The sequence below is a fragment of the Kryptolebias marmoratus genome, linkage group LG4 (genome assembly GCF_001649575.2).
Source record: "Kryptolebias marmoratus isolate JLee-2015 linkage group LG4, ASM164957v2, whole genome shotgun sequence".
NCBI classification, from domain to species: domain Eukaryota; kingdom Metazoa; phylum Chordata; class Actinopteri; order Cyprinodontiformes; family Rivulidae; genus Kryptolebias; species Kryptolebias marmoratus.
The window spans coordinates 12,811,643-12,836,981 of record NC_051433.1 but is presented as its reverse complement, the minus strand read 5'-3'; the positions used below and the strand labels follow the sequence as shown (position 1 = coordinate 12,836,981).

The 25,339-nt window shown below is 37.6% G+C and overlaps 3 protein-coding genes across 9 annotated transcripts; all 3 read left to right on the top strand.

Annotated features, from left to right (window-relative positions):
* The first annotated feature begins 1,521 nt into the window (after positions 1-1,521).
* hyal2b (hyaluronidase 2b) lies at positions 1,522-6,480 on the top strand. Of its 2 annotated transcripts, none has more exons than XM_017435434.3 (4): positions 1,522-1,719; positions 2,069-3,048; positions 4,164-4,250; positions 4,338-6,480. In XM_017435434.3, the coding sequence occupies exons 2-4, from the start codon at positions 2,101-2,103 to the stop codon at positions 4,725-4,727; spliced, it is 1,425 nt and encodes a 474-aa protein (XP_017290923.1). In that variant the 5' UTR covers positions 1,522-1,719; positions 2,069-2,100; the 3' UTR covers positions 4,728-6,480. The 2 variants fall into 2 exon arrangements, with proteins under 2 accessions (XP_017290923.1, XP_017290924.1); XM_017435435.3 differs by lacking the exon at positions 1,522-1,719 and adding an exon at positions 1,766-1,878.
* An 846-nt stretch (positions 6,481-7,326) lies between these two features.
* On the top strand, positions 7,327-11,152 carry abhd14a (abhydrolase domain containing 14A). Of its 3 annotated transcripts, none has more exons than XM_037975536.1 (5): positions 7,327-7,646; positions 8,243-8,523; positions 8,677-8,792; positions 9,336-9,571; positions 9,815-11,152. In XM_037975536.1, the coding sequence occupies exons 2-5, from the start codon at positions 8,261-8,263 to the stop codon at positions 10,004-10,006; spliced, it is 807 nt and encodes a 268-aa protein (XP_037831464.1). In that variant the 5' UTR covers positions 7,327-7,646; positions 8,243-8,260; the 3' UTR covers positions 10,007-11,152. The 3 variants fall into 3 exon arrangements, with proteins under 3 accessions (XP_037831464.1, XP_017290926.1, XP_017290927.1); XM_017435437.3 differs by having other exon boundaries at positions 7,327-7,650; XM_017435438.3 differs by having other exon boundaries at positions 7,333-7,351.
* An 829-nt stretch (positions 11,153-11,981) lies between these two features.
* Positions 11,982-18,679, top strand: LOC108247369 (aminoacylase-1). 4 transcript variants are annotated; one of them, XM_037975420.1, is made up of 15 exons: positions 11,982-12,000; positions 12,370-12,498; positions 13,445-13,509; positions 13,609-13,713; positions 13,803-13,897; positions 14,022-14,098; positions 14,356-14,445; positions 15,260-15,316; positions 15,468-15,541; positions 15,957-16,006; positions 16,628-16,772; positions 16,859-16,927; positions 17,026-17,105; positions 17,628-17,688; positions 17,791-18,679. In XM_037975420.1, exons 2-15 carry the CDS (start codon positions 12,372-12,374, stop codon positions 17,953-17,955), a joined length of 1,260 nt encoding a protein of 419 aa, XP_037831348.1. In that variant the 5' UTR covers positions 11,982-12,000; positions 12,370-12,371; the 3' UTR covers positions 17,956-18,679. The 4 variants fall into 4 exon arrangements, with proteins under 4 accessions (XP_037831348.1, XP_017290917.1, XP_017290916.1 ...); XM_017435428.3 differs by lacking the exon at positions 11,982-12,000 and adding an exon at positions 12,007-12,220; XM_017435427.3 differs by lacking the exon at positions 11,982-12,000 and adding an exon at positions 12,007-12,220 and having other exon boundaries at positions 12,361-12,498.
* Positions 18,680-25,339: the final 6,660 nt, after the last annotated feature.

Sequence of the window (25,339 nt, the reverse complement as noted above, 5' to 3'; positions counted from 1 at the left end):
ACCCTTCTGGACCAAGCTTTAGCTGTTGGACAGATGGCCTCACATTTGACTCTAAAACACTTTGGTACACAAAGGAGTCCACAGGCGACTCAAAGACTGTGAAGTACACAGGTCGTCTGACTGCTTCGCAAGCCCAAATCATCACCCCTCCACCGCCGGTCTTGTTGTGAGGTTTTTATTTTTGCAGATATGCTGCTTTTTGTTTTTCTTCAGACGTGATTTTGTCCTTTAAAGCCTTACATCTCCATTTTGGTCTCATCTGTCCAGAGGGTTTGTGGTTTACACTGACTTTTTGTGCATTTTCACTAAATAAATAATGGCACACAGTGTAATACATATCAAGTTAAAGACCTGACACAAATACCAAAGGTGAGCAATCTTTATGTCTTTATTTGTAAAACATTAGAATTAAAAGAGGGTGTACTTATACCCTCTATGCTACTTTTTTTATTGCGAGTTAAAGTCAGCAATAATATCAAGTTAGTCTTTTTTTTTTTCACGTGTGTAAAGTAGAGGTTAAACAGGGGAGGAGTATCCTGGATATTTTAACAGCTGTTGGTGGATTTCAGACCAGAATGAGCAGCTTTTGTCTGAACAGCTTCACTTCAGAGCGTTTAGATGACAAACAGTTTTCACCCTGGACTGAATTTCATCCAACAGTTGGAGAGGAACATGCAGCTGGTGAGAAACTTATTCAGAATTGATCTTGAATCTGTATATTTGAACACAAAATTTAATGGCTGTCACTTATAACCTGCGACTACGAAAACTGAAACAGAAAAAACAATAATGCTGACTGCAGACCCAGCATGCTTTTGAATAGTTCTTATAGTCATACATAAATAATTTCATGGGCTGTTTAATTTCATGCTTTTTTATTCTTTACACTGAAAATGAAAGAGGAACATTTTCAGTAAGAACTGCACCTGAATGACAACTAAAAAAAAACTGCTTTGAAATTTGATCCAAAAATAATTCAGATTGCATTGAAAAGTTCGAGTGATAAATTTAGTAATTAAGTCAAACCTCGTGTTCAGGAAAAGTTATGTAACCCCAGTCTTGTTTTAGTCATTCATGTGATACTAAAAATAATTTACCCTTGAAAAAAATGAACTTCGAAAGATAAAAAGCATTTAGGGTGGCACAAACATTTCTAATTATTTAAAGTGAGGAGAATAATTTTGTCAGAACTGTGAATAAATTATCCTTATCGTTAAATTTTTAATTATTTATCAAATTATTTAAAAGGACCAAAATACAGTTTGAGGAAATTCTTCTACCTCAGAAGAAGCGTAAGGAACAGACTACTTAGGTGTTTATTCGCGGGGGGGTTGCGGCCACTAAAATGTTATCTTTTACTTTACATATTTATATGACCCAATCATTATTAGAGTTATGAGTTAAGTAGGAGCTATTGTAAAGAGATTATCCCAGTTAGACCCAGACAAACAAAAATACACAACAAACTAAATCTTTACATAATTCGGAACCCCCTTTGCTGCTGCGAATGCGGTGATCTGTTGTTGCTCAACGTTTACCGTCACCATCCCTGCTAACATGATAACTCAAGCGGCAGACTTTTTTTTTTTTGTCTTTTCTTTTTTTTAACAATCGACATGGATTAAGCGACCAGTGACTGCTGTTTTTTCTCATGGCTGGGAGGTGGAAAACTGACTTATCTGACGGTTTCGGTCCTTATTTTCGGCGACAAAAGAACAGGTCAGACCCATTAGCTAAGCTAGCAACACCGCTGTTAGTTTCAATGAAACTTTTGAGCTAACGTGGCTAAGGTAGCTTAACTTATTGGTCTACAGCGGCAAAAAAAAGCCATTACAACCTGATTCAAATGGAGGTTTAATGCTACTAAGAACACGGCATGTGAGAAAACTGTTTAATAGATGTATAACCTAAGTTTAGATGTTTGTTACAACTGTTGTTTCTGAAAATTCCTGCTTTTTACACACTCCATGGTAGTTATAAGATTAATTGAATGGTGATGTTCGGAGCTATTTATTCATTCTGAGTTGAATTTTACAACGTTTTTCTCTTCTTTTTTTTTGTTTTCTAGAGATAGAGGGGTGAAGGTGAGCAGTGACCATCATGATGGAGACAGTATTCCACCTCTCCACAGCTGTCCAGCTGTTCTGGTTGCTTCTGACTCTGTTCACGCGGTGGGCTGTCGTGTGTTCAGCAGATACAAAGCAGACAAGATGGCCATTATACTCCCAGAAGCCAGTTCTTCTTGTCTGGAACGCTCCAACGCAGGAGTGTGGGACACGGCATGGTGTTACTTTCTCTTTAAACCAGTTTGACATTGTGGCAACCCCCAATGAGGGCTTTGTCCGCCAGAATCTCACAGTGTTCTATAAGGAACGCCTTGGGTTGTATCCCTATTATGAGCCTGGGGGCACTGCAGTGAATGGAGGCCTTCCACAGCTTGCCAGCCTCACTCAGCATTATGAAAAGATGCCTGCAGGATTGGATAAGTACATCCCAGACCCTAAGGCAAAAGGTTTGGCTGTCATTGACTGGGAGGACTGGCGTCCATTGTGGATCCGAAACTGGGACACTAAAGATATCTATAGAAAGAACTCACGTGAAATGGTAGAGAAAAAGAACCCAAACTGGACCCCAGAACAAGTGTTGAAAGTTGCACAACAGGAATTTGAGCTGTCAGCTCGAAAATTCATGCAGGAGACTCTGAAACTTGCCAAGAACTTGAGACCAAATCAGCTGTGGGGGTTCTACCTGTTTCCAGATTGTTACAACCATGACTACAAAAACGCGCTAAAAAACTACACAGGCCGCTGTCCTCAAGTGGAGATGGACCGCAACAGTCAGCTGAACTGGCTGTGGATGGAGTGTATGGCGTTTTTCCCATCGATATACATGGGTTCTGTTCTGAAATCTACAAATTATGGGCGCCTGTTTGTACGAAACAGGCTGAAGGAGGCGATGCGCCTGGCATCTGTGGGTGGTGGTTCAGCGCGCCCCGTTTTTGTTTATACTCGACCAACTTACAACAGCGAGATGACCCTTTTAACTGAGGTTAGTGGGTTACAGCAAGATGCCATCGAAAGTCTGTGTACGTTTAGTGAAATGATAATGAAATGAATCCATGGCTGAATAAGGGAGTTTATCAGTTAGATCAGCTTTTAGTTTTTTTTACAGAATAATTATGTTTAAAGTAAACAGCCATGATTGCCAGGAAACATTGGTATTTGAGAGTGCAGATGCAGTAACCAAGCAGGTGAACGTGATTTGGTTGTTTTTTTGGGATTTTGAACAATGTTGGTCGAGTGTCTATAGGTTTCACTAACAATGCTGAACCAGTAACTCACCAGCATTTCTGTCTGCCAAAAAAAGGAATCTGATTTTATCCTCCGACTAGAGAATACATCAATTTGTCTCTTAAATTTAAATGCGTGTTTAGTCCCATCAACATCTGATCGAACGTTGATAGATCAGCTGTCAACCTCAAATTGTTGGTGGATATAAAAATGTACAGTACTGTACAAATTTTAAATCCTTCCTGATTTATGAGTTTTTTATATATTTTGCTTCCAAGCAGCTACACCTATTGTTTTTTCCCCCTAAAGTGATCTTGATCACTTGTTCCTCAGGCTTTCTGAAGTTAAATCAAAGTTTGTCTTTGGCAGCTTTTTCACAAAAGTGATGTCTTTAAGAAATAAGAAAAGACTCCAGCTAATATCTTTCACAGGCGAGAGATGCATCATCCTTCAGTTCAACATCTAGTGTTTGACAGTTTTTGTTTTTTTGCTGACCTGTCTGTAGTTTAGGTTTTTTTAATGTCTGAATAATTCATAAGTCAGAGTTAAGTGACTAAAAGAAACAAAAAAAATCCCTTTCCTTTGAAAATCTTCCAGTACTTGACAGAAAACGAGTGAAAAAGCAGCCAAAGACCAAGAAAAAAAAACTTTAAAAGACTACCAGAAAACCTGAAGAATTACTGATCAAGATCAAAGTATGAAGAAATGAGAAGTGACTCAGGACTTTTGCACAACACTGTGTTCTCTGATCATCAGATTATGATCACATACTTGCATGTTCTTACGATGATCTACAAATCTAAAAATAATCGAATAAACTGGCTGTGTGGTAATTTTTCCTGTTACTGAACTGTTTGTATGCTGCTTTTGTAGACAGATTTGGTGTCCACCATTGGTGAGAGTGTTGCGCTCGGAGCTGCGGGGGTAATCTTCTGGGGGGACACCTCCTATGCAAGCAATGTAAGAGCGTTTATCTTCTCTGCTCCCCTGATGCTGAACGGGCTGCTGTTCAGAGGTTCGGTGTTAACGGTGTTTTCTTTCCTGCAGACTAGCTGCTCCACCCTGAGTAAGTATCTTATGGGACCGCTGGGCCGCTACCTCCTCAACGTGACCTGGGCGGCAGAGCAGTGCAGCCGGGAGCTGTGTAAACTCCACGGCCGCTGTCTGCGCCGAGTACCGGACAGCAACGAGTACCTGCACCTCAGCGCCTCAACGCACAGGATCACGAGTCAGAGTGGCCAGCTGAAGGTGACAGGAAAGCCTGGCAAAGCCGAGCTGCTCGTTTTCCGCAAACATTTCAAGTGCCAGTGCTACACTGGGTATAAAGGTGAAGGCTGTGCGCAGAAAGAAAAAGGGCAGAATAGAGCCCCCTCTGTCTTTGGAACCTGGCCCCTCTGCCTTTTACTCCCACTCGGACTCCTCTACGTGCTTCATTAAGAATACAGAGAAGCCAAACTATTTACTGCTTCTGCCAGCACTGAAAAGTTCAGAGTTTTGAGCGTAAAGGTGGAAAGTGACTTTGCCATGAAATTAGTGTTGCGTTGGCAGCAGTGGGTAGTCACATCTGGATTTAAAGTTCACAGTTTAATGTCAGCACACAAACATTGACCAAATACTGTTTTGCTAACTGCAGGTTGGGTTTTCTGGAAAGTTATGCTGGAAATATTGTCTTCTCAATATCCAGTTGTTGTTTTTTTTGTATTTATTTCTTATGGTAAACTTAAAAACAGCTGAAGCCTTAAAAACTGGAAAGATATTAATATTTGTGTTGGTGCCGCACAACAACTTAAGGTTTCTTGCTTGTCAGAGCAGTGGCCTAAAGCAGCGTCATTGTGTTTTTGTGGATGGATCAACCTTTAAAGTGTGACAGAGCCTTACAAGGAAAATCTAAAATATGCATCATCATGCCATAAGATTATTAGTCATGCAGCCTTAAATCTCTTATCTTTTGCCTGTAAAAACAGCGTGGCTGGACCTTCCTGTTTCAGGTTTGTGCCTTAGCGGGGCTACAAAGGGCTCTTTTTCTACAGTTTTTACAGACTCCCCGCCACCCCCAGTGATATTTAGCTCAGTGTATTACAATAACCTTAAACTAATACTTACCATTTTCTTTGTATTATATAAACTGTACATAAATTGAAACTGGATGAACTAAAAAGGTGATTGTTTACTAGGTGTTTCAAATTGATATTATTCTCTAATTTACACTAGTTTTACTGTGAAAATGACATTCTAAAACATTTCCATTACTGGCATTCAGGTAATGTCCATTCAGTGTTTTATATTTAATTTCTTTGTGAAGTTTAACTTCAGAGGGCCAGGTTAGTATCTGAAATGTTCCATATGCAGTTTTAGCCTGAAAAACCAAAGGTCCATTCATCAGACGTACATTTATTTTACTTTGAATTTTCAGATTTTCTTTCTTTTTTTTTAATAATTTGCAATAAAATACAGTTTGTATTGAAAGCTGTAGTCTTTGACTGAAAACTCAAAAAGACAGAAGCCTTGTTTTAGTCAGACTCCAAACTCTGCTGATTTTTGGAGAGTTTATTTTTGAGTCCTGTCACCTCGTATTGTTTCAGAGTTTCTGGTGTCAGGGTTATTTTTACTAACTGAGCAGTTTCATCTAATAAATAGGGACTAAATAGGAATTTAGATTCAAGTGATATCTTTTTGAATGTCTCCAAATAATTGATAATTTTTCAGTTGTATATTATTCATCTTGTCATTTTTTTTCCTGCACTTTAAATACTTTTCTCTTGAAGTGGATTGTGCATTATTACATGTCGCTATTTTGGAAAGGTGAACCTGTTCCCAAAGTGCAAAAACATGTAACATATGACACATAATGTAATGTGTTATGTTTGCAATATTCTCCACTGTGAATCTTCTCAAAAAGAAATTAGTATTTTTTTTAAGTTGCTGTTCTCTCCTTTCCATTCTCTCTTATATCAGGTGCTAAACATGCATACATTGTCCTATTACATACTAGTAAACATCTATTTTTCCCTGTTACTCTGTTTTAGAAGCAGCTTTAAGTCATTTTGTGTTGCCAAAATGTATTGTTCTAATTGCAAACTGTATCTGCCAACAGTTGTTTGCATTTGATTGTTTCATATTTACTTTTTATGCTAGAGATTGTCATTATTAAATATAAGTTTTCTATAACAAGGTTACAGCTTTTTTTTTTGTTTATATAGTAAGCAGAAAATATATTTTTGAGAACACCACATGGTTGTAAAAAGGTATGCATATTCACAACAAAAGGGCAGAAATCATCAGTGATGCTGCAAATAAGACAGACTGCAATAAAAACAAAAGTTTGATCTGCAAAGTAGTACATAATACAGACTTCTCATTTATGGTTAACTGCTAATAAAACTTAAGTTTTACCTAAGAAGTGCATTGAACTCTGGCACTGTTTTAGTAACAGGGAAGTCATCTTAATCTAAACCAAAAAAAGGACTTAAATTCTAAATCAAATCCCAAAAATTATAAACTCATGAACTAACTGGTACAAATAAGGTGTAAGACTAGACAGATGACATACAACCTTAAAATTAAAAACTAATTTTTGACTAAATATCTTACAAATCCATTAACCTCAATTGGTAGTGCAATTCTCTGGTGTTTTTACAATAATTTGTTTAATCTAATTAAAAGTTTATTGATTTAGGAGTTTATTTGTTGTAAATTTATAGGTGTTAGAACAATATTAAATATACTGAATACATGTACAGTGTCAAATGCAAACAGTTGATACTTGAGTGATATCCAAACACCAGCATTTAATACAGAAGTCTGACTTTTAGATTTTTTTTTCTTATAACAGTGAACCATTTCAAAATCTAAACCACTGCAGAAAATATTTTTGTCTTTGTACACAAACACCACAAAAATGTTTAAATCATTGTGTTATTATTCGTATTTTAAAAAGTGAACGTTTAAAAAGAAAAAAAAAAAATTCTTGAACGACCTCAACAGGAAATGACGTATAGTGCAGGGTTTTGTTATGTGCAGCACGGTAAACGTTCCGACGAGCAACAGACATAATATCAACGGTAACACAGATGGGTAACTCAAGACCTTGATGGATTTGAATAGTTTCAGTGCCAGAATTTCTATATACACGTCTCGGCGTTATTGGGTGGGATTCAACAATAGTTGTAGTTTAGGCGTGTTTCTGTCGGCAAAACGAATATTTGACTTTAGTACATTTTTCCTGCTAAAGTTAGCACCTGCTGTTGCGGAAGTCTTTAGCAACAAATCCTGACACAAGCAGCTATGCAGAAGACATGAGGACAAAAAGACAGCCTCGTCCTTTCGTTAGTGAGCGTTTTTAGTTGTCTCCTCCCTGTAGGTATGTGTGTTTTTCTACTGTAACAGAAAACCTCCTATTTCCTGAAATTTAACTATTACCAGAGCTATTAGCTTAATGGATATTTCGGCTAATTCAAATGATTCTTACTTGTCTTTTAGTACTCCCGTGTTATGGAAGGTTAGTTGTGTCCTAATTATCGTTGTATTTTTCTCGAGTTTCCTTCAGTGTTCACAGCCACGTCGACCTTGATTTTCATCTTATGCAAATTGTTTCATTGTGCTATTTACATTTATTTTCATAGCAGGTTTCAGGCAGGCATGATTATTCAGTGGAATTTCTGTTCCGAAAGATTTTGTTACTATAAGTATTATTAAACTCCCAAATAAATGTTTAGCTGATTCTTAGCGCTGTACAAATAGACCAGGGCTCAAGTTTCTGTATTAGTTATGATTCTGTAATAATCATTATTGTTCAATTTTTAAAATCATAATTGTAAGGATAGAACAGTAGGTCCACTCATGCTGGTGTTTATTAATGGTGATTCTGTTTTTAACATAAAAATAACACAAAGTAAAACAACTGCATTATTATGAGGGGCTCTCAGATGACTCATTGTCTACATTTTTTCCAGGTCTTTCATCTTGATGAAATGAACTTCTTGCGTAATCGTCTTGTTGTCTTGGGGCTGGTGTTGTTGGCTACTTTGTTGCTGTACCTGCTGCTGCCGTCCATTCGCCAGGGCAGCATGGAGCCATCCATCGCAGCTCAGAAAATAGGACTGTTGGCCACAGCTCCCCCCGGGCCTCCAGCCATCAATGTCTCCATTCGCACCGGACAACTACCTGGAGACCCTCCGTTGTTTTTCAGAGAAGCCTTACCCATGGATAGAGCCGGACAGCAGATTTTACCAAGGTGGGCTGACGACTGGAAAGACTAATTTGACACATTTTAAATAGAAACTGTTGTTCAGCCAGCGTTTGGTAATACAAACATGTGCAAAAATGGCAATTCACCGGGCTGTTCTAATTCTAAAATACTGAGTAGGAAAATTATATTTTTTTAAAGACTGCAGGTTGTTCTTCTGCATGGCCAGGCCTTCACCTCCAAAACCTGGGAGGAAGTGGGTACCATGGCCCTGCTGGCAGCTAATGGATATCAAGCCTTAGCGATGGATTTACCAGGTAAGTGATGATAATTATATAAAATGCTTCATCTAAAATAAATTGTAGAAACTAATGAAATTCAAAGTTTTGCATGAGTTTCACGGAAAATTGAATAAAATATTTGCAGTAAGTGGTAATTACTTTAGAAATTCAAATTACTTTTTTATTAACAAAGTTATCCCAATGAACACAGGAGCTTTTTTCTTTTAAAAACATAGATAAGACCATAACTCCGTATTTTTCAACTGTTGTGTTGATTTGGAAACCCCAGTTCGCATGAGCTGAGAGTGCCCCCTTGTGGCTGAAAATGTTTTTACCTCTCAGTCTTTGTTGTTAACTGAACAGGGACTGAAACTAAATTGATAATCATGATATGAAAACATTAATTTGTATCCAGTTCTGTTTAAGATGAATTGTTAAGTCATATAATACTGTTAATTGCACATGTGCCATATCACAACAACTGGGCCGTCTGTTCTGTGTAACGTTCTCAGATTGAAGCATTTTGCAGTTATGATGTAAAGAAATAACTGCATTCTTGAATTCTTCGTTAACTTCAAGGATATGGAAAATCACCTGACTCTGAGGCTCTGAAGACTGACCAAAGTCGGGTGGACCTCCTGTCACGGTTCATGGAGTCTTTGGGCGTCAGAGCAGCTGTGCTTTTGAGCCCCTCAATGAGCGGACATTACTCCCTCCCTTTCCTCATGAAGAACAGTGCACAGCTGCGTGGCTTCATTCCTGTAGCACCAGTCGGCACCCGGAGTTACTCTCCGCAGCAGTACAAAAAGATCCAGGTGAGAAACATGGGTGTATGGTGATGAGACTGTAGTTAGAGTCCATAGTTTATGTAGCAAAATTATTAAAGAAAACTTTACAATCATGACATTGATCATAGGTTATGATCTTATAAATTTAAGATTATTATTTGTTGTTTTTAAGTAATTATGCTATCAGTGTGTTTAGTTTGTAATTAATTAATTAACACATTATAATTTTATTTATTAAATTTACCATACACTCTGTTGGTTTCTTTTCAGACGCCCACTCTGATTGTGTTTGGAGCTCTGGACACAAATCTGGGTGCCCAGTCCCACAAGAACCTCATCCAGCTTCCTAATCACGAAGTGCTAAAGTTAGAAGGAGCTCGCCACGCTTGCTACATGGACAAGCCGCACGAATTTCACCAAGGGTTGATTCAGTTCCTCAACAAACTGAAGAAAGATGTGTAGCATATGAGAGGAGATGGGTAGTAAAGAGGAGAACAAACGAGAGGATTACCAGTGGTTTAATATGATGTCAGGTTTGGCAAAATGCTCTAAGGTCAGTCTTACGCTCATCACATGATGACACGAGGGGAGGTTTGTGACAGTGATCGGTTCTTTTGTTCAAATGTTGCTGTTATGAATGTCTCCAGATTAGCATTTTGTGGTCTGACCTGAAAATAAGAAACTATCTTAGCTTCTCAGCTTGTTCAAAAATAGCAAAGTGAATAGTGGTACGTTTTGTTTTTCTGTCCCTCATTGCTTTTAAGGACATGGAACGAATTGACTTCATTGTTACCATTTTAGTGTATTGTGCGTGTACTCAAGCTAATTGTAAATATGTAAATGCGCCTGTCGCCTGTATTCAGTTTTAGCCTAACCCAGTAACTACCGCTGCTTCGTGCTAACATCAATTAATGTAAGCCTAACAGATTCATATTAAAGCTAAAAATATGTAAAACAGGTTAAAAAGATGAGCGTCTAGGTGAGTGAATACCTGCAATAAGTTTGGACAATCATAAAAAAGAAAAAAAAACTTGCGTCTACTTAAAATAAAAAAGAGTGTTTGAGCTGACAATACTGGAGCTAATGTTGATTTATATCATACGACTTCATTGATCTAATTGAAAAGGTAGAAAGACACTGACAGTTTTTGGAACAACTACATGTTTGTGTGTGTTTTACGTTTAAATTAACTGTTATTGACTTGTTCCTGGAACAAATTCATTTAATGAAAGCACTGTTGTTAAGTGCGTTAAAGAGTTGAACTTACTTGAGTCTTGTCTTTTTTCATGCTAATACATAAAGAATTTTTAAATCTATATAATATCCTGAATACAGCTACTTTTGGTTCTGAATGTGTATTCGACATAGCACCTTTACTTTTAAATAATAAGTTGACATTGTGTTTATGATGTTAAGAATATGGGAGGTTGACTAAAACACTAAGTTAAAGCAGGTTTGCTGCAAAACTAATGTTTATTGTCATAAAGTTACACAAGTTGCAGTTTCGTTTTGCTTTCTTATTAGTTTTTCCTTGTGTGTTTATTGCTGTTAATAAGCTGAAATTAATGTCAGTGCACTAAAATGGAAAATAAACTACTGTGATATTTATTTGTTGTCATTATTTTTGTTATAGGTTTTCATATCTGTTTGTTTGCTGGAGTTACACAGAGTGAAATCGTGTTTGTACTTTAAAACAGTGGAAAATATCAGTTTAATGAACTTAATATATATTTAGGCCACACGTCTATCTCTAATTACTTGTTTTCATATTTAATAAAAAAGTCAAAACAAAATTCCCAGTAAGAAAAACTATATGTCAAGGTCTTCACAACTGACACTGTTTTAGGTCAAAAAAATCCTTTAAAGGTTTAAGTGGCTTGTTTTAACCTTTAATGGCTATAGTTTCTCTTTATATGAATTAGAATTCAGATATTTTCAATATTCAGATTAGATAAGAATTTTTTGTGGATATCTTAAACTGAAAAGCCAATACATGTGATTGAGAAAAGTGGCCATATTTTGGTTCAGTAAGAATGATGTTCAAGATAACTGAAATGCTGTTTTTTGATTGGATGAATGGCAGCATGGATACATAAAATATTTATTTTTTACTAAGAAGAATTGAATGAAACAGATATGCGTTGAAGAGCCTGTCTAATTATTATATGATAAATCGGCTTGCCATACTAGCTTAACTCACGCTAACGTCAGCTCTGTAATGGTTTAGTCCACTTTAGGGGTCATGGAGTATTTTTAGTATTTTGCTCGGCATGAATTTAAGGAAGTATATTGTTTACAGTTATGTATAAAACATAGTATAATTAAAATTAAAATCTGATCCAAACATTTGTCGTGTTTTGTGTTTTTGAGAGGTTCAAGTCCTTGTAGAGAACGAGTGAACTCCCCTCCACCTAAAACCCTGAATAGTTTGACCTCCTGCTAGTTGATCGTTAACGGTAAGAGTTCTGTCAACTAATTATTGAGTGGAGAAAACAAACATCCGGTGTTTGACGTCGCGCGCACACTGCGCCGCTTACTACCTTTACTCTTGACTAGTTAGCTAGCGTTTCGGACGGAGCTGTAGCTTGTTCCACAAGCAAACAAAGTATCGGGTTACCTGAAAGAAAGCTAGCCAGAGCCTTTATCCTTACAGTACAGCAGAGGTGCTGAAGGCAGGTAGGGTCACTCGGGCTCCAGCTGAAACCGGATTCAGCTCTTTGTGTTTAAATCTGTGCTGCGGCAACGACTGGATCTTTATCGCACGGTCCTGACACGCTTTTCTGCAAATGTGATTGTCTCCTGTGTCCTTAATGGAGTAAATCTAGCCATGCTGCCTGACAAAGATGGTCCAGGTGTTGGAGGAGGACAGAGCTCACCTGAAGGAGAGGACCCCTCTGTGAGTCTGTTCAGAGATTACCTTCGTCTCAAAACTGTCCACCCTGAGCCTGACTATGGTGAGGAAACCTGCCTCCACTAACTAAGATACAGCTTTAGAAACGTCACACCTCGATTTAGGCTGATTTCACAGCTTTTAGAATTGTCAAATACAACTTTTTCTACCCTGACACATTCTGTGACACAAAGGTTATGTGAAGAAGCTTAAATCAAGTCCCTCTGCATGTGCAGCAGCGTGGAACTGATTTGTTATCCTCTTCTGTCAAAGTCCAGTTCTTATCTCCATAAGTTACACATTAAACACTTAACAGTTATTTCTGAAGCTTTAAAAGAAAGTTGCCGTCTTGCAGAGTTCACCGGTGGCGCCTTGTCACTTAAAGTCAGACTTAAAAGCGTAAAAAAGGTGATATTTTGCAGGTATTTGGTTTTTTAGATTCAAAATTAAATGTGAAGATCAAACTTTTTAAATTACATCCAGTTACAAGCATGAGTACATTCAGTATACTATTGTTTGGCCAAATATACCTCATACAAAGTGTAATCAACTCTTAATTTCTCTCATAGCCTGTTTGAATTTATTCTGAAAAATGTAAAACTGGAAAACATACTTTAACCACCACTTCTTTTCTCTCTTCCCGACAACGCCATTGCCATTATCCTTGTACCGTGCAGACTCTGACACATCAGGCCTGCTCTAACCCCAAATATTGCGTCGGTTGAAGATAAATTTCAGCTTGCTCAGCAGAAACAAAGGCAACAATCATCAGGCGATCGTGCAGCAGGTGTCGGAGCGTCGAGGAGCCTCTCGTTTGCCTCCTCAAACAGGCCTGGGAGTCGCTGAAAATGCAGAAGTGATCAAAGCAAACTTGGCTTTTTGCTTCGGGTTTTACCAAAGTTCAACAGCAAAAACCGCAACTAACAGCAGAAATGAGTATTGAGTGAGAGTTTTAACGTGGCTGTTCGTATTTAGACCAACTTTTCCACTCCGCGTTTATTCGTTTATAGATGCTGCTCTCAGATTCTTGGACAGAGCTGCAGAGGAGCTCGAGCTGCCGGTGAAAAAGATCGAGGTGATTTAATCCACTCGGAGAACTGTCTTTTTACGTGCCGCGAGGATGGGGCGGCCATGCTTCAGCTCTCCTTGTTTTGTTTGTAAATCTGCTTTTAAGGTTTGTCCGGGTAGAGTTGTGTCAATCATGACATGGGAAGGAACGAAACCCACGTTGAAGTCCATCCTGCTGAACTCCCACACAGATGTTGTGCCTGTTTACCAGGTATGAGCTTGCTCTCTGTGTTGTCACGATCTTATTGTCTGTGACAGAAAAGTAAAAACAAATTAACTTTGTATCAATCTGTTTTCCAGGAACATTGGAAATATGATGCTTTCAGTGCTTTCAAAGATGCCCAGGGCAACATTTATGGCCGGGGATCCCAGGACATGAAAAGTGTAACGATACAGTGGGTATAAACTGCCTCGGTTACTGTTCAATGAGAACCACAAGTTATTTCCTCTCAGCTCAAACAACTTTCATTGTTTTTTTTGTCATAACCGTGCTTTTGTTTGCTTTCGTTCTGTGTGCAGGTACATTCAGGCTGTCCGAAGACTGAAGGTGGTAGGATGGGAACCAAGGCGTACCGTGCATTTAATGTATGTTCCTGGTAAGATTCCCGACTGCTTCGATGCGCCGCAAATCAGCTCTGTTTCAGTTAGGATTCCAAGCAGACGTTGTTCACGGAGTTTGGTAATTTAGTATCAGCTCCACCCGGTGTCAGCCAGGGTTTGTTCAATCAGAACCACTGAAGACACAAGACAGATTTTTAGCTAAGACTGGTAAACATTCTTGGCACTAATGAGCTGCTTTTTGAATAATAATGTAATTTTGACTGATGGGAACTCACCTCTTTTATTGCTTCAGATGAGGAAGTTGGAGGTCACAAGGGAATGGAAACATTTGTGACACATCCAGAGTTTCAAAAATTAAACATCGGCTTTGCTCTGGATGAAGGTAAATAATCTTCTGACTGCAGCTTTTTTTTGTTTGTTTTTTCAAGTTAACATTTAACTTAACTTCTATTCTGTAGTTAAACTTTCTGTTCAACTACATAAAAAGACAATTTAGTTTATTGTTAATTTTATTTTGTTGCTTGCTTATGCTTTATAGTGTAATTTTCAAAACTGTATGAAGATAAAATTTGACATTCATTTTAGTGATGACAAAGAAGGGGGAATTTAGGTTCTTTTAGCACTGTTTTATTTGGACTTTTGGAATTATTTTATTTTTTTTCTACACAAACACACACCCCAGCTGGAAATATTTTCAGTGTGGCAGTGGCCAAATTACTTAAAAATAAATAAATAAAATCAAAACAATGAAGTTCATATGTCTTTTGTTTAGAACCGATTGCTTGCCCACATTTACCTGTTAATGACCAGCTAAAGTTCCTGTTTTCTGGGCTTTATCAGAGTTTTTCAATATGATTTTAAAAGAAAATTTAAGTCTGATAAATTGGTTGTGAGCACCTGCTTTTTTTTTTTTTTTTTGTATTCCAGGTTAAACCCAGTGGGTGAGCAATTAGTTTGATCTGCTGTTAAAAATCAGAGACAGCGTGTGCTCAGTAGGATTTCAAATGAATAATCACAATAAAACCTTAGTTCTTGTGCTTTTCATGCTGAAAGGAAACTGTGTCGAAATAAAGAACTCTTATATCGTGTGTATTTAGGAGAGGTTAATGTGAGGTTGGCGCTAGTTTACCCACCATGTTTGCCATTTTTTTGTGTAATTATTTTTAAGTGTGTATCTTTCTGTTTGTACTCCGGAGGTCTGGCCAATCCCAGTGAGGCGTTCACTGTGTTTTATGGAGAAAGGAACCCCTGGTGTGAGTACGAAACACAGAGTAGATGGTTGCCCTCGAATCGCATCAGTGTCTGAAATTATCAGTGGGGAAAAATACTTCTGAAGAGCTTTGTTTTGAATTTTAATGGATCATAAAGTCCATCTCGAATGAAAGAAAATATTCTGTTTTCCAGGGATTACAATCCGCTGCCCAGGAAGTCCAGGTCACGGCTCCAGGTTTGTGGAGAATACAGCTGCTGAGAAGCTGGTGAGCACCATTAGTTGGCCTCAGTGTCCACTCTTTTCTAGTTTTGATGAATACTTTCTGCTGCATGTTTGGAAAAATGTACTGGAAATGGCAAAATTCATTTAATTAAAAAAAATAATAAAAAAGCTTAACTTAACTTAACTTAGATCCATTCTTCCTAAACTGAGTGAAAGTGTCTTTTAGGGGAGGAAGATGCTGTAAATGCAAATCTTTAAAGATGAATAAATCAGACACTTTTTGTCTCTAGAAAACAAACTGAGTCAAGTGTCACTGACATTAAAAAATAAACACAACATACGAAATTAAAAAGAATCCACAATGTATTTTCTTTTTTTGTAGAAGTTTTGATTTTAGTTAGAAAGTAAACTTTTTTTTTTTTTACAGAAAAGTGTAACTTCTCTCTATTTTCCTGCAGAGGCATATCATCAACTCTTTTCTGGACTTTAGAGAGAAGGAGAAGCACCGGTGAGTTAGTTTACCTTCCTCTGTTATGTTATTTTACATTTAAAAGATTCAGTGATTTATTTATTAATTATTTTGGTTTTGTGGTCTTACAAATAAAGTATCTATGACGCTATTTTGATTCTTTGTTTGCAAGCTTTTTGGCTTGATCCTCTACATGACCTTCCAGTAAGAATATTTTTCTGAATGCTTTTTCTTTTATTATTTAAGATTATCTGTAAATAATTGAAGCTTTTTGCAAAGTCTACTGTACAGAAAAACCAACTGTACAGTGGAAAAAAAATCCTGTTCAATGTTTAAGAATATAAACAGTCTAGATTTATAGACTTTATTGTTTTGAACTTAAACAATAAAATATGAACTTAAAGGTCTTTAAATCTTACAGTCATCAAATCTTTTCATCTGATTGGAGATTAAAAAAAATCTAGATAACTATTAAATATTTCTATAGTTTGTAACAATCATAGAATGATCTCATGAGTAAAAATATTGAGGATATTAGTAAATTTTAAAAGAGTAGAGGATGTGCAAAGGCATTTTGATAAGTAGTTAATTTTTTAGCGATGATCTTGAAGATGTAGTTCTGTGTTTTGTTGTTAACTCTACCTCGCATGCATTTTTCAGGCTGAACACCAGTGAGTGTTTCACACTGGGCGACGTCACCACAGTGAACATGACCATGGTCAAAGGGGGCGTGGCCTACAACGTCATCCCAGCTGAAATGGACGTCAGCTTCGATCTAAGAATACCTCCTACAGTAAACCTCCAGGTGTGTTTTAAAGCAGGAGTTTATGGAGCCACACTTACAGGCCCTCAGCTCAGTGTTAACTCTACTTTAACCTCTGACCCCAACAGGAGTTTGAAGAACAGATCAAGCAGTGGTGTAAGGAAGCAGGAGAAGGTATCACTTATCAGTTTGCTCAGGTTCGTTTAAGAAAAACAAAAAACCAAAAGAAAAGGAGAACCGCTGCTTGTTTGAGTAGTTTTGACAGAAGAGCTAAATTAGTGCTGATCTGTTACAGAAACACATGAATCAGAACACCACGTCAACAGATGTGAACGATCCCTGGTGGAGCGCCTTCAGCGCCGCCTGCAAGTCTATGTGAGTACACAAATATGTTACAGGAGCGTCTTCTCATCTTGTTTGGCTCGTTAGAATGAAAGCAGGATATGGAAAGTGACGTACGAAGCAGATTTTTTCTTTTACAAGGAAAAGAAATGTATAAACAGACAGCTGTCAACATCAGTGGCGTCTTCAACATTTTGCTTTGGTGGGATTGTGTTGAGTAGACTGCAGGTAAGACACCGACTGCTTTGTCTACTCGACACAACCCCACCAAACCAAAACAAGAAAACCCACAATCTATTTATGCATTTAAAACGCAAAGCTTGCATGATGAAACTCCACAATCATGGAATGAGCATGTTGTGTAGGAGTATTTATTTCCGTTTTCACACATCAGCTGCATTTCCCCACAGAACTCATGTCCTTCATTTTGAAAAGAAGCTTTTGATATGGGTTTGAGTGAAAAGACCTCTAAAGCTCTGTAATATAAACTCTAACACTTTAAGCTACCTCTTTTTTCTGTGCGAGCCGAGTCTCATGTCAGCGTCTCTACTGTAGGAATATGACTTTGGTAAAGGAGATATTTCCTGCTGCCACCGACAGTCGTTTCATCCGAGCGGTGAGTATTTTGGACAGGAAGTTATTTTTTTTTCTAACATTTCAAACTACAGAAAGAGAGAATTTGCTCACATTTGACTTCTCCTTTTTTCACCGACTCCAGCTGGGCATCCCTGCCATCGGCTTTTCCCCGATGAACCGGACTCCGATTCTGCTGCACGATCACAATGAGTATCTGAACGAACAAGTCTTCCTGAAAGGCATCGGCGTGTACGAGGCGCTCATCCCAGCTCTAACGAACGTTCCCGCCTTACCTGGAGAGGCTTAGACGAGCCTAATCCTCACGGAACTCTATTTTGCTGAAGATATGAATATTTAATTTGAGGCGTTTGCAGAGATTACCAAAGAATAACATGTATGCTCGATTAAGCCAAAGTGAGCACTTTACCTTTGGTGCTGTTAATTTTTAATGATTCTCAGGATTTAGACACAGCTCAGTCCATTTTACATCATGTAGCAAGGTTAAGGAACACATTCACTGTAAAGAGACTGATTGTTCATGTGTGTATACCATCTGAAAGGATGATCATCCAACATGTGAACCTCAATTTTTAGATAAAAATATCAATCACCTCTTATGATAAATATCACCTACTTGGATCAATTTTAGATGCATATTTCACATATAGAGGCTTATTTAATAAACTGTGAAATAAATATATTTATCCCTAAGCTTGGCTGTTTGTACAAGCTGCAGATCTGTGCCTGGCGTCACACCGTCATGAAATTCATGTCATGTTAAGTCATTTCAGACCAACTCAGAGCCATCTGGAATTTTATTTTTTCAGACAAAACTTTTTGCTGCATGTTGAACCATGTGGAGCTCTAAAAGTAACAAGCTCACCCAATCATTTAAATGTTTTTGAACTTATATAAAGCTTAAAAAGAGAAGAACACCTCGCCTACAGTAAAACATGGCAGAGGTTCAATCATGCTGTGAAATGTCTTTGCTTTCTCTGGTGCTGGAGTCAATAAACAAATGAAGAAAATGATTACGTTTTAAGATTTTTCAAGGCATCTTTTGAGTAACATCTGTTTCCCAGATTTAGAAAACTAGAAGTGAAAACCTTGGGTTAGAATAACTGATAATAGTTTGTTGATCTGTTCTAAAGCTCTCTCTCTTTTTTTAAATTCAAAACTGCTTGAATGGATAGCTTTTGGCGAAAACTAAAGTGGGCACGTACAGAAAACGTTTAAAAGGTTACAAGAAACATTTGATGCAAAGAAGATCCTGTGTTTGTGTTACAACACAGGAGAGCGTGGTCTTTGGTAAGGAATCTGTAGAAAATAAGGTTCACTCATTTGAAGACAAAGTTTACATTTAGGACAAAGAAGGGAGATTGTTCGAGAGATTAAAGGCCTAACATTCCTTAAAGACATGCAGATTATCCAACTTAAACTAGGATCTTTTTATGATGAGAAAGGACGGATTTATCACAGTTCTGGTCAAACCTTATAAATGACGTTTCGTTCAGTCTCATTGAATCTTGTAAGATGTGTTAGTGCTCAGAGTATGTGTTGAGGATGACTCTTAGCTACCATCAAACCATACTTGAGCTCAATGTAAAATTAGTTATAGCTGATTTTTGTGTTTGTTGAGATCTGGTGGCCATCTTGAATGGGATTGACTCCAACCGTTAATCAGTTGTAGATGTACGTCCAATTATTTCCATCTGAGAGTTTCATTAAAATCAGTCCAGTGATTCATGAGCTATTTGCTGATGCCACAGAGAAAGAAACCTAGACACACAGGTAAAAACATTACGGCCCTTTAGTCTTTGGTGGGTGATAAAAAACTAACTTTAAAGAGAAAATGAGGTTTCAACCAGCGTTGAATCCAAAATCCAGTCAGTTTCACACCAATTAACACCTTCAAACACGTGACCAAAACATCTCTTATGTGGACCAAGCTAACACAGACCCATATGACAGTCATAAGGGAGGAGAGGGAGCATGATTAGGCATGTGAGTTCAGCTTATATAAACACAGGGATGAGAAACAAACGTCATTTAACAAAATAAGAAAAGAAGTCCAGTCGCTTTTTAAAAAAACTTTTAAGATGTGCCTTACTGTCATTTCCTTCGAATAGGGTGGAATTTTTAATTTTCACCAGAGTTCATGTGGAAAACCGTAACCTTTTAACTTGATCTGGGTTTCACACGAACACAAAGACTATAGTTTGATGGACGTGAAGAGAATACTGAAAAGGGGAACAAAGGACTGAGGGAACGATGAGCTCCCAAGCTTAACGTCTGCATCTTATAGGGTTGAGTTTCAGTCTTCTTAAAATAATATATATATATATATATATATATATATATATATTTGTGTGTGTGTAAGTGAGCAGCAGTTCTGCTCTTTCCGTTGTTAAACGAGAAGCCTAGTCCATGAATGCTGTGAAATGGAACTGCTGTGTGAGAAGCAAGTTCTGAAAAATTAATTTGATTTGTAATGTTGTTTACATAAGGTTAAGGTCAGTCTCATCTCCAGTTCAGCCCTCGTTGGAGTTGTCCAATTAACAGTGAGAGTCTCCTCTGAGGGGGGGGGACTGACAGGAAGCCTGTGCAGTCAGTAATTAGTCTTCTCTCTCCCCGGGACATGACAGCGGCATTAACACATGGGGCCATTGGGGAGACGGATAAAAGCTGCAGCCACATCCTTCCTCTCAAGGGGAGGGCAGGTGCAGTCATCCAGCCGGCTGTCGAGCATGCGAGCGCCTGGCTGAGCCTGACATTGGGGAGGTTAAGCAATTTGTATTTTTCTTTGATTCTTTCATATGAATTCTCAGTAAGCATAGCTCAGCAGAATTAGCTTTCATGCAATTCTGTTGTGACTCTAAAATCTGTAGTTACTACTGCTTCTGTGGAAACAAGAGCTGCTCAACAGCTGATCCCCTTCTTGTTGTGGGGGATAAAAACAAACTGTTTTCAAGAAAATTCAAATTCAATAGCCAGCTCAATGCACACACTCTGCTGCTGTCTTTTCAACCTCGTCACTCACAGCTTTCGCAAACATATAGCAAGTCTCAGGCCCCCATTTATGCCTTTTTAAAGGCACGAATTGAGCTATGACATGGAAAAAGATCACCGTGTAGCAAAAGGAAAATCGGAAACAGAGCCTCAGATTTAGCATCTCAGTGCTGAGCTGTATTGCTTCAGGGGAGAGCTGTTAGCAGTCACAGATGATGCAGTGGATCCGGGAACATATAGAAATGAAATCTTACAGCTAAATGGCAGCTCACTCTGCCGTCGTGTTCAGCAGCGCAACAAGAGCTGTCCTCTGCTGGTAATTGCAGCTAAAGCCCTCTGTGATGGACACAAGACTCTGCCTGAGATGGGGATTAACTGCGGCCTGACAGAGATTGTGGTTCTGTTTGCATTAAGCTGAGGTCAATGTGTTTTGTTGTCTTTGTGCATTGTTGTGTTTCTTCTTCTTAAGACGGCGTGTTTGAAGCTTTTAATATTCCGCATATTTGTAAAATCTTCTTGAAATCCAGCACAGAATAAAACACTGTTGTTACCTCTGAAGATACGTCTTCCATCCCAGCTGCCATTTATTCTACTGTATTTTTTATTTTCCACTTTTTTACATAGAACATGTCTAAATGCTTGACTAAGATGTTTCGGTTGCATCATAATGTGGTTTAATGTTGTCAGCCACAATCAGGCCTAAACCAAATTTTGTTGTCAAAAATGCAAATTTAACAAGTATAAATTTTTACTGTAAAAAAAAAAAAGTTCAGGATCTTTTTGTCTGCTATGTCAAGAAATCAAATAACCACTAAATTGAAAATAGTAGAGTAGAATCAATTAGTTATAAGTCAGAACCAGAAGCAGGAAACATCCTATTAATAATTAATTTTTATTTTAATGGTTTGAGAATTATAATTTCTGTTGTTTAGAATGAAATTGAACATCTTCATGAATTCTCTAATGTGGATTTATTTATGCTGCTAATATTCTTTTGTTTGTAATGATGTTAACATAAGTTTTGAACACATTTCATCCAATATTTACTGGTAATACACAATGTTAAATCAGCCGCAAAATCCAAAGTAGACTGAAAAAAAGCAACATTTTAATATTAAATATTACAGATATTTTACTAGTAAGTATTGTAAAATTTTGTTTAATATTATTATAGATTAAATCTGTTTGAAACTTAATTTATTCTATCCTAGTTATGTATATCATTACTAAAATGTAAGTTTACATAAAAAATAATGAAGGAAAACATTTTTTTATATGAATTTGAATTAAACAATAATTCTATGTGGTAGTTAGATTATTTATTATAATAATTTAGATAAAAATGAACAAACTTTGAACTCTCAACATGGATGTACATGACTTCCTGATTAAAATATAAACAATATTAGATACATGTCAAAAAAATAAAAATTACATACCTAAACTGATCTAAAATAAACGAAAATATACATATTTTTAACAAAAATAGATTTTTTTTAAAGCTTCAAGTCTCTTTTTCATGTATTTTGTCACCAAGTGTGTTGGGTTTGTATAATCTAAAGACAACCTACATGTAGACAGGCGCACTAAATATAAGCTGGAACAGAGATTTATTTTAAAATGTATTGAGAAGACTACAGGAGTGAGTTCCAGGCTGGGAAAAAAACACATCTGTACCAGACATTCTCTGAATTCACAGGAGTGATTTCAATCCACAGTATCTTTTGTCAAATGTTGACAAAGGCAGGTGGTGCCTTCGCTGCATCTGAAGCAGAAAACCAGCGGAACCAAATAAACAGAGTAAAAATATCCGGGCATATTGAGAGCGAACAGGCAGGTAAGTCCACAGTGGCAAAACTGGAGCCCCGACTTTTAAGCAGAGGATGAGTGGAGATGACAGATCAGAGACAACGTCCTAAATAAAAAAAAAAACAGAGGGAGGAAAGTGGAGGATAAAATGAGTTCAAACTATAAAACATGAGAATATCCAGGGCAACAGAAAGAATCCAACCATCCATTTTCTTTATCTGGTTTTTCCTTTTTGGGTCTTGGGGCAGCTGGTGCCTATTTCCAGCAGTCACTGTGCGAGAGGCAGGGGACACCCAGGACAGGTCGGGAGTCCATCACAGGGCTGATAAAATGCAATATTTCTCAAAACAATAAAATATAATACAAAGATGATGATGCAATACAATACAGCACAATACAATGTAATATTATATGGTAATAATAATAGTAACAATATTCTTTCTTTGAAGAAATTTGTTTTGGACTTAGTGTTGTTCCAATAACTGCCTTCACAAAAGATTCATAAATAAAAGAGCTATTAAACCAGTCGCATACAAACATGATCCACCAGTAAGATTAACACAAAACATCTATTAGGAAAAAAAAAATCTAAAACAAGATGACAGAATTGCACAATCCCTGCTTAAGTACTGAGACACATGTTGCACAACTCATACAGCCCCTGGAGACATTGCTGAAAAACTTGATAGAAGTGGGAGCAAATTAATTTTTTTAATAAATAATAAATCTGTCAGCATTTTGGGACCAGCAGGCAAACGCTCATGTTCCAAACGAAAGATGTATGACGAGTCCAGCCAAACTTTCTGTGCCTGTTTTAAATACAGACTGCCTATATACAGTGTGTCCCAGACAGAGGAATTTTTAGTCCTCCCCAGCACCTTCATGACACACTATACCAGATGCAGCAGCATGGATTTTTCCTGTGCAGAGACATTTCTGTACCGAGCCGACATCTCGTAACTGATAATGTTCTTCAGCACAGCCTGATAAAATAGAAACATTATTTTCGGATTGACACCAAACACCGTCATTGTGTGGAAGAAATACAGTCTTTGCTGTCAGTGAGAATACAAATTGTCAGCACAGTCATTCCCGTTGAATGTGGACTTCAGCGTTTTAATTTAGCTGAATTATATGATTTATTTATGCACTTTTATTGCAGCTTTCTTTTGATAGTTAGGATCTCATTAGAAGGATTGCAGTTTTAGAGGAAGTCGCACAGTAACTCTCATAGACCTCAGAGTATATTGCCAGAAGCATGTATGGATGGGTTGTAAGATAATGGGCCTTGGCGACTGAAACATGATTACAGTAAGATGCTTTCATAATGAGTTCAATTACTAAAGATGTGCTTCTGCTGTTCTGCGTTTCACAGTCTACAGCAAAACTCTGAGAAGCTTTTGCTGGTTATAAGGGTGAACAATGCTTATTCTTTAATGGTGGATATATAATTTCATTTTTATCCGCAGTTATAATGTCGTAAATAGCTCTCGGAATGACCTCAGTTTGGAGAAATATAGTTTAATTCTGACTGTACTGATGAGCTAACAGCTAGTCGGAGTGGGTCCGAGGCCAAATTGAATTCCTCCAATCCCAGAATTTTCACAGTGGTTCATGCAGAGGCTGTTTTATAAACCTTTACATCACTGCCAGCTTCACATTACACAGTTATTCCAGCAGAAATATCCTGATATTCTTGCCCAAAGTGCCACAGGCTGCACCAGAAGTGTTACAGCTACTATGGCTATTTGTGCTTGTAAATAATTCTGATGTAAAATTGAATGCAAAATAAAGATTTATAAAATATTATTTGCATGATTTTTAATATATATATTTTAGATTAGAGTTGTTATAATATGGCAACTGTTCACTTAGATTTAAACTCTATTTCAAAAATCCTTGCATTTAAGCAAATATTAAATTGGATCTTGAAAACAGGTAGTCCTAATTACACGCCTGCTATAAGTAATGACATTTATGTCTCTAACTTAAGGGCCACAAAACCCAAAAGGTTTATTTTTAAAGAATACACTGAGAACACACTGGAAAGCTCATTTGCTGACAGGCTGCTGCATTCAAATGCAGCAAGGAGAGATATAGCAGGTCTTTTTTTCCCAGCAGCTGTCAGACTGTACAACCAGCACAACTCCCAGCAGACAACCTAACAGAGCTACATCTAAAAAAAAGGGAAAAAGTTGCCAATACAAATGTGGAATTTCTTTCAATTTGCAGTTGCTAATTTTAGATGCATTACTGCAACGTGCCTGTTTATACTCTGCTTTTTATCCCCCTCAGTCATTAGATAATTTATGTTTTTGTTGTTCTCATTTGTATGGAAGCCTATTTCTGCCACAAATAAAAAAAAGAAAAAAAGAAAAGTGAATTTTTGTCTTACACAGGATACTATCTCAAAAATATGACGTACGCTTTCTCCATCCACCCATTCTCTATACCCGCATCTTTCTTCGTGAGGAGCTGGTCCCTGTCTCCAGCGGTCGCTGTGCGAGAGGCGGGGGACACCTTGGACAGGTCTCCAGGTCCATCACAGGGACACACAGAGACAAACAACCATTCACACGCTCACCTGGAAACAATTCAGCATTACCGGTGAACCTACCATGCACGTTTTTAGTCTGTGGGAGGAAACCAGAGTGCCGGGAGAAACCCACACATACACGGGGAGAACATCCAAACTCAGACCGGGAGGCCACCCTACGACCTTCCACTGCACCACCATGCCCCTTTTGCTATCTCATTTTATTACATTTAAACAACATTTAAACAGATAAATGTGAAATCCTAAGTCATAATTTTGAAATGGTAAGTCACATATTAAAGATAGTATCTCATATTTTGAGATGCCACGTCATAAT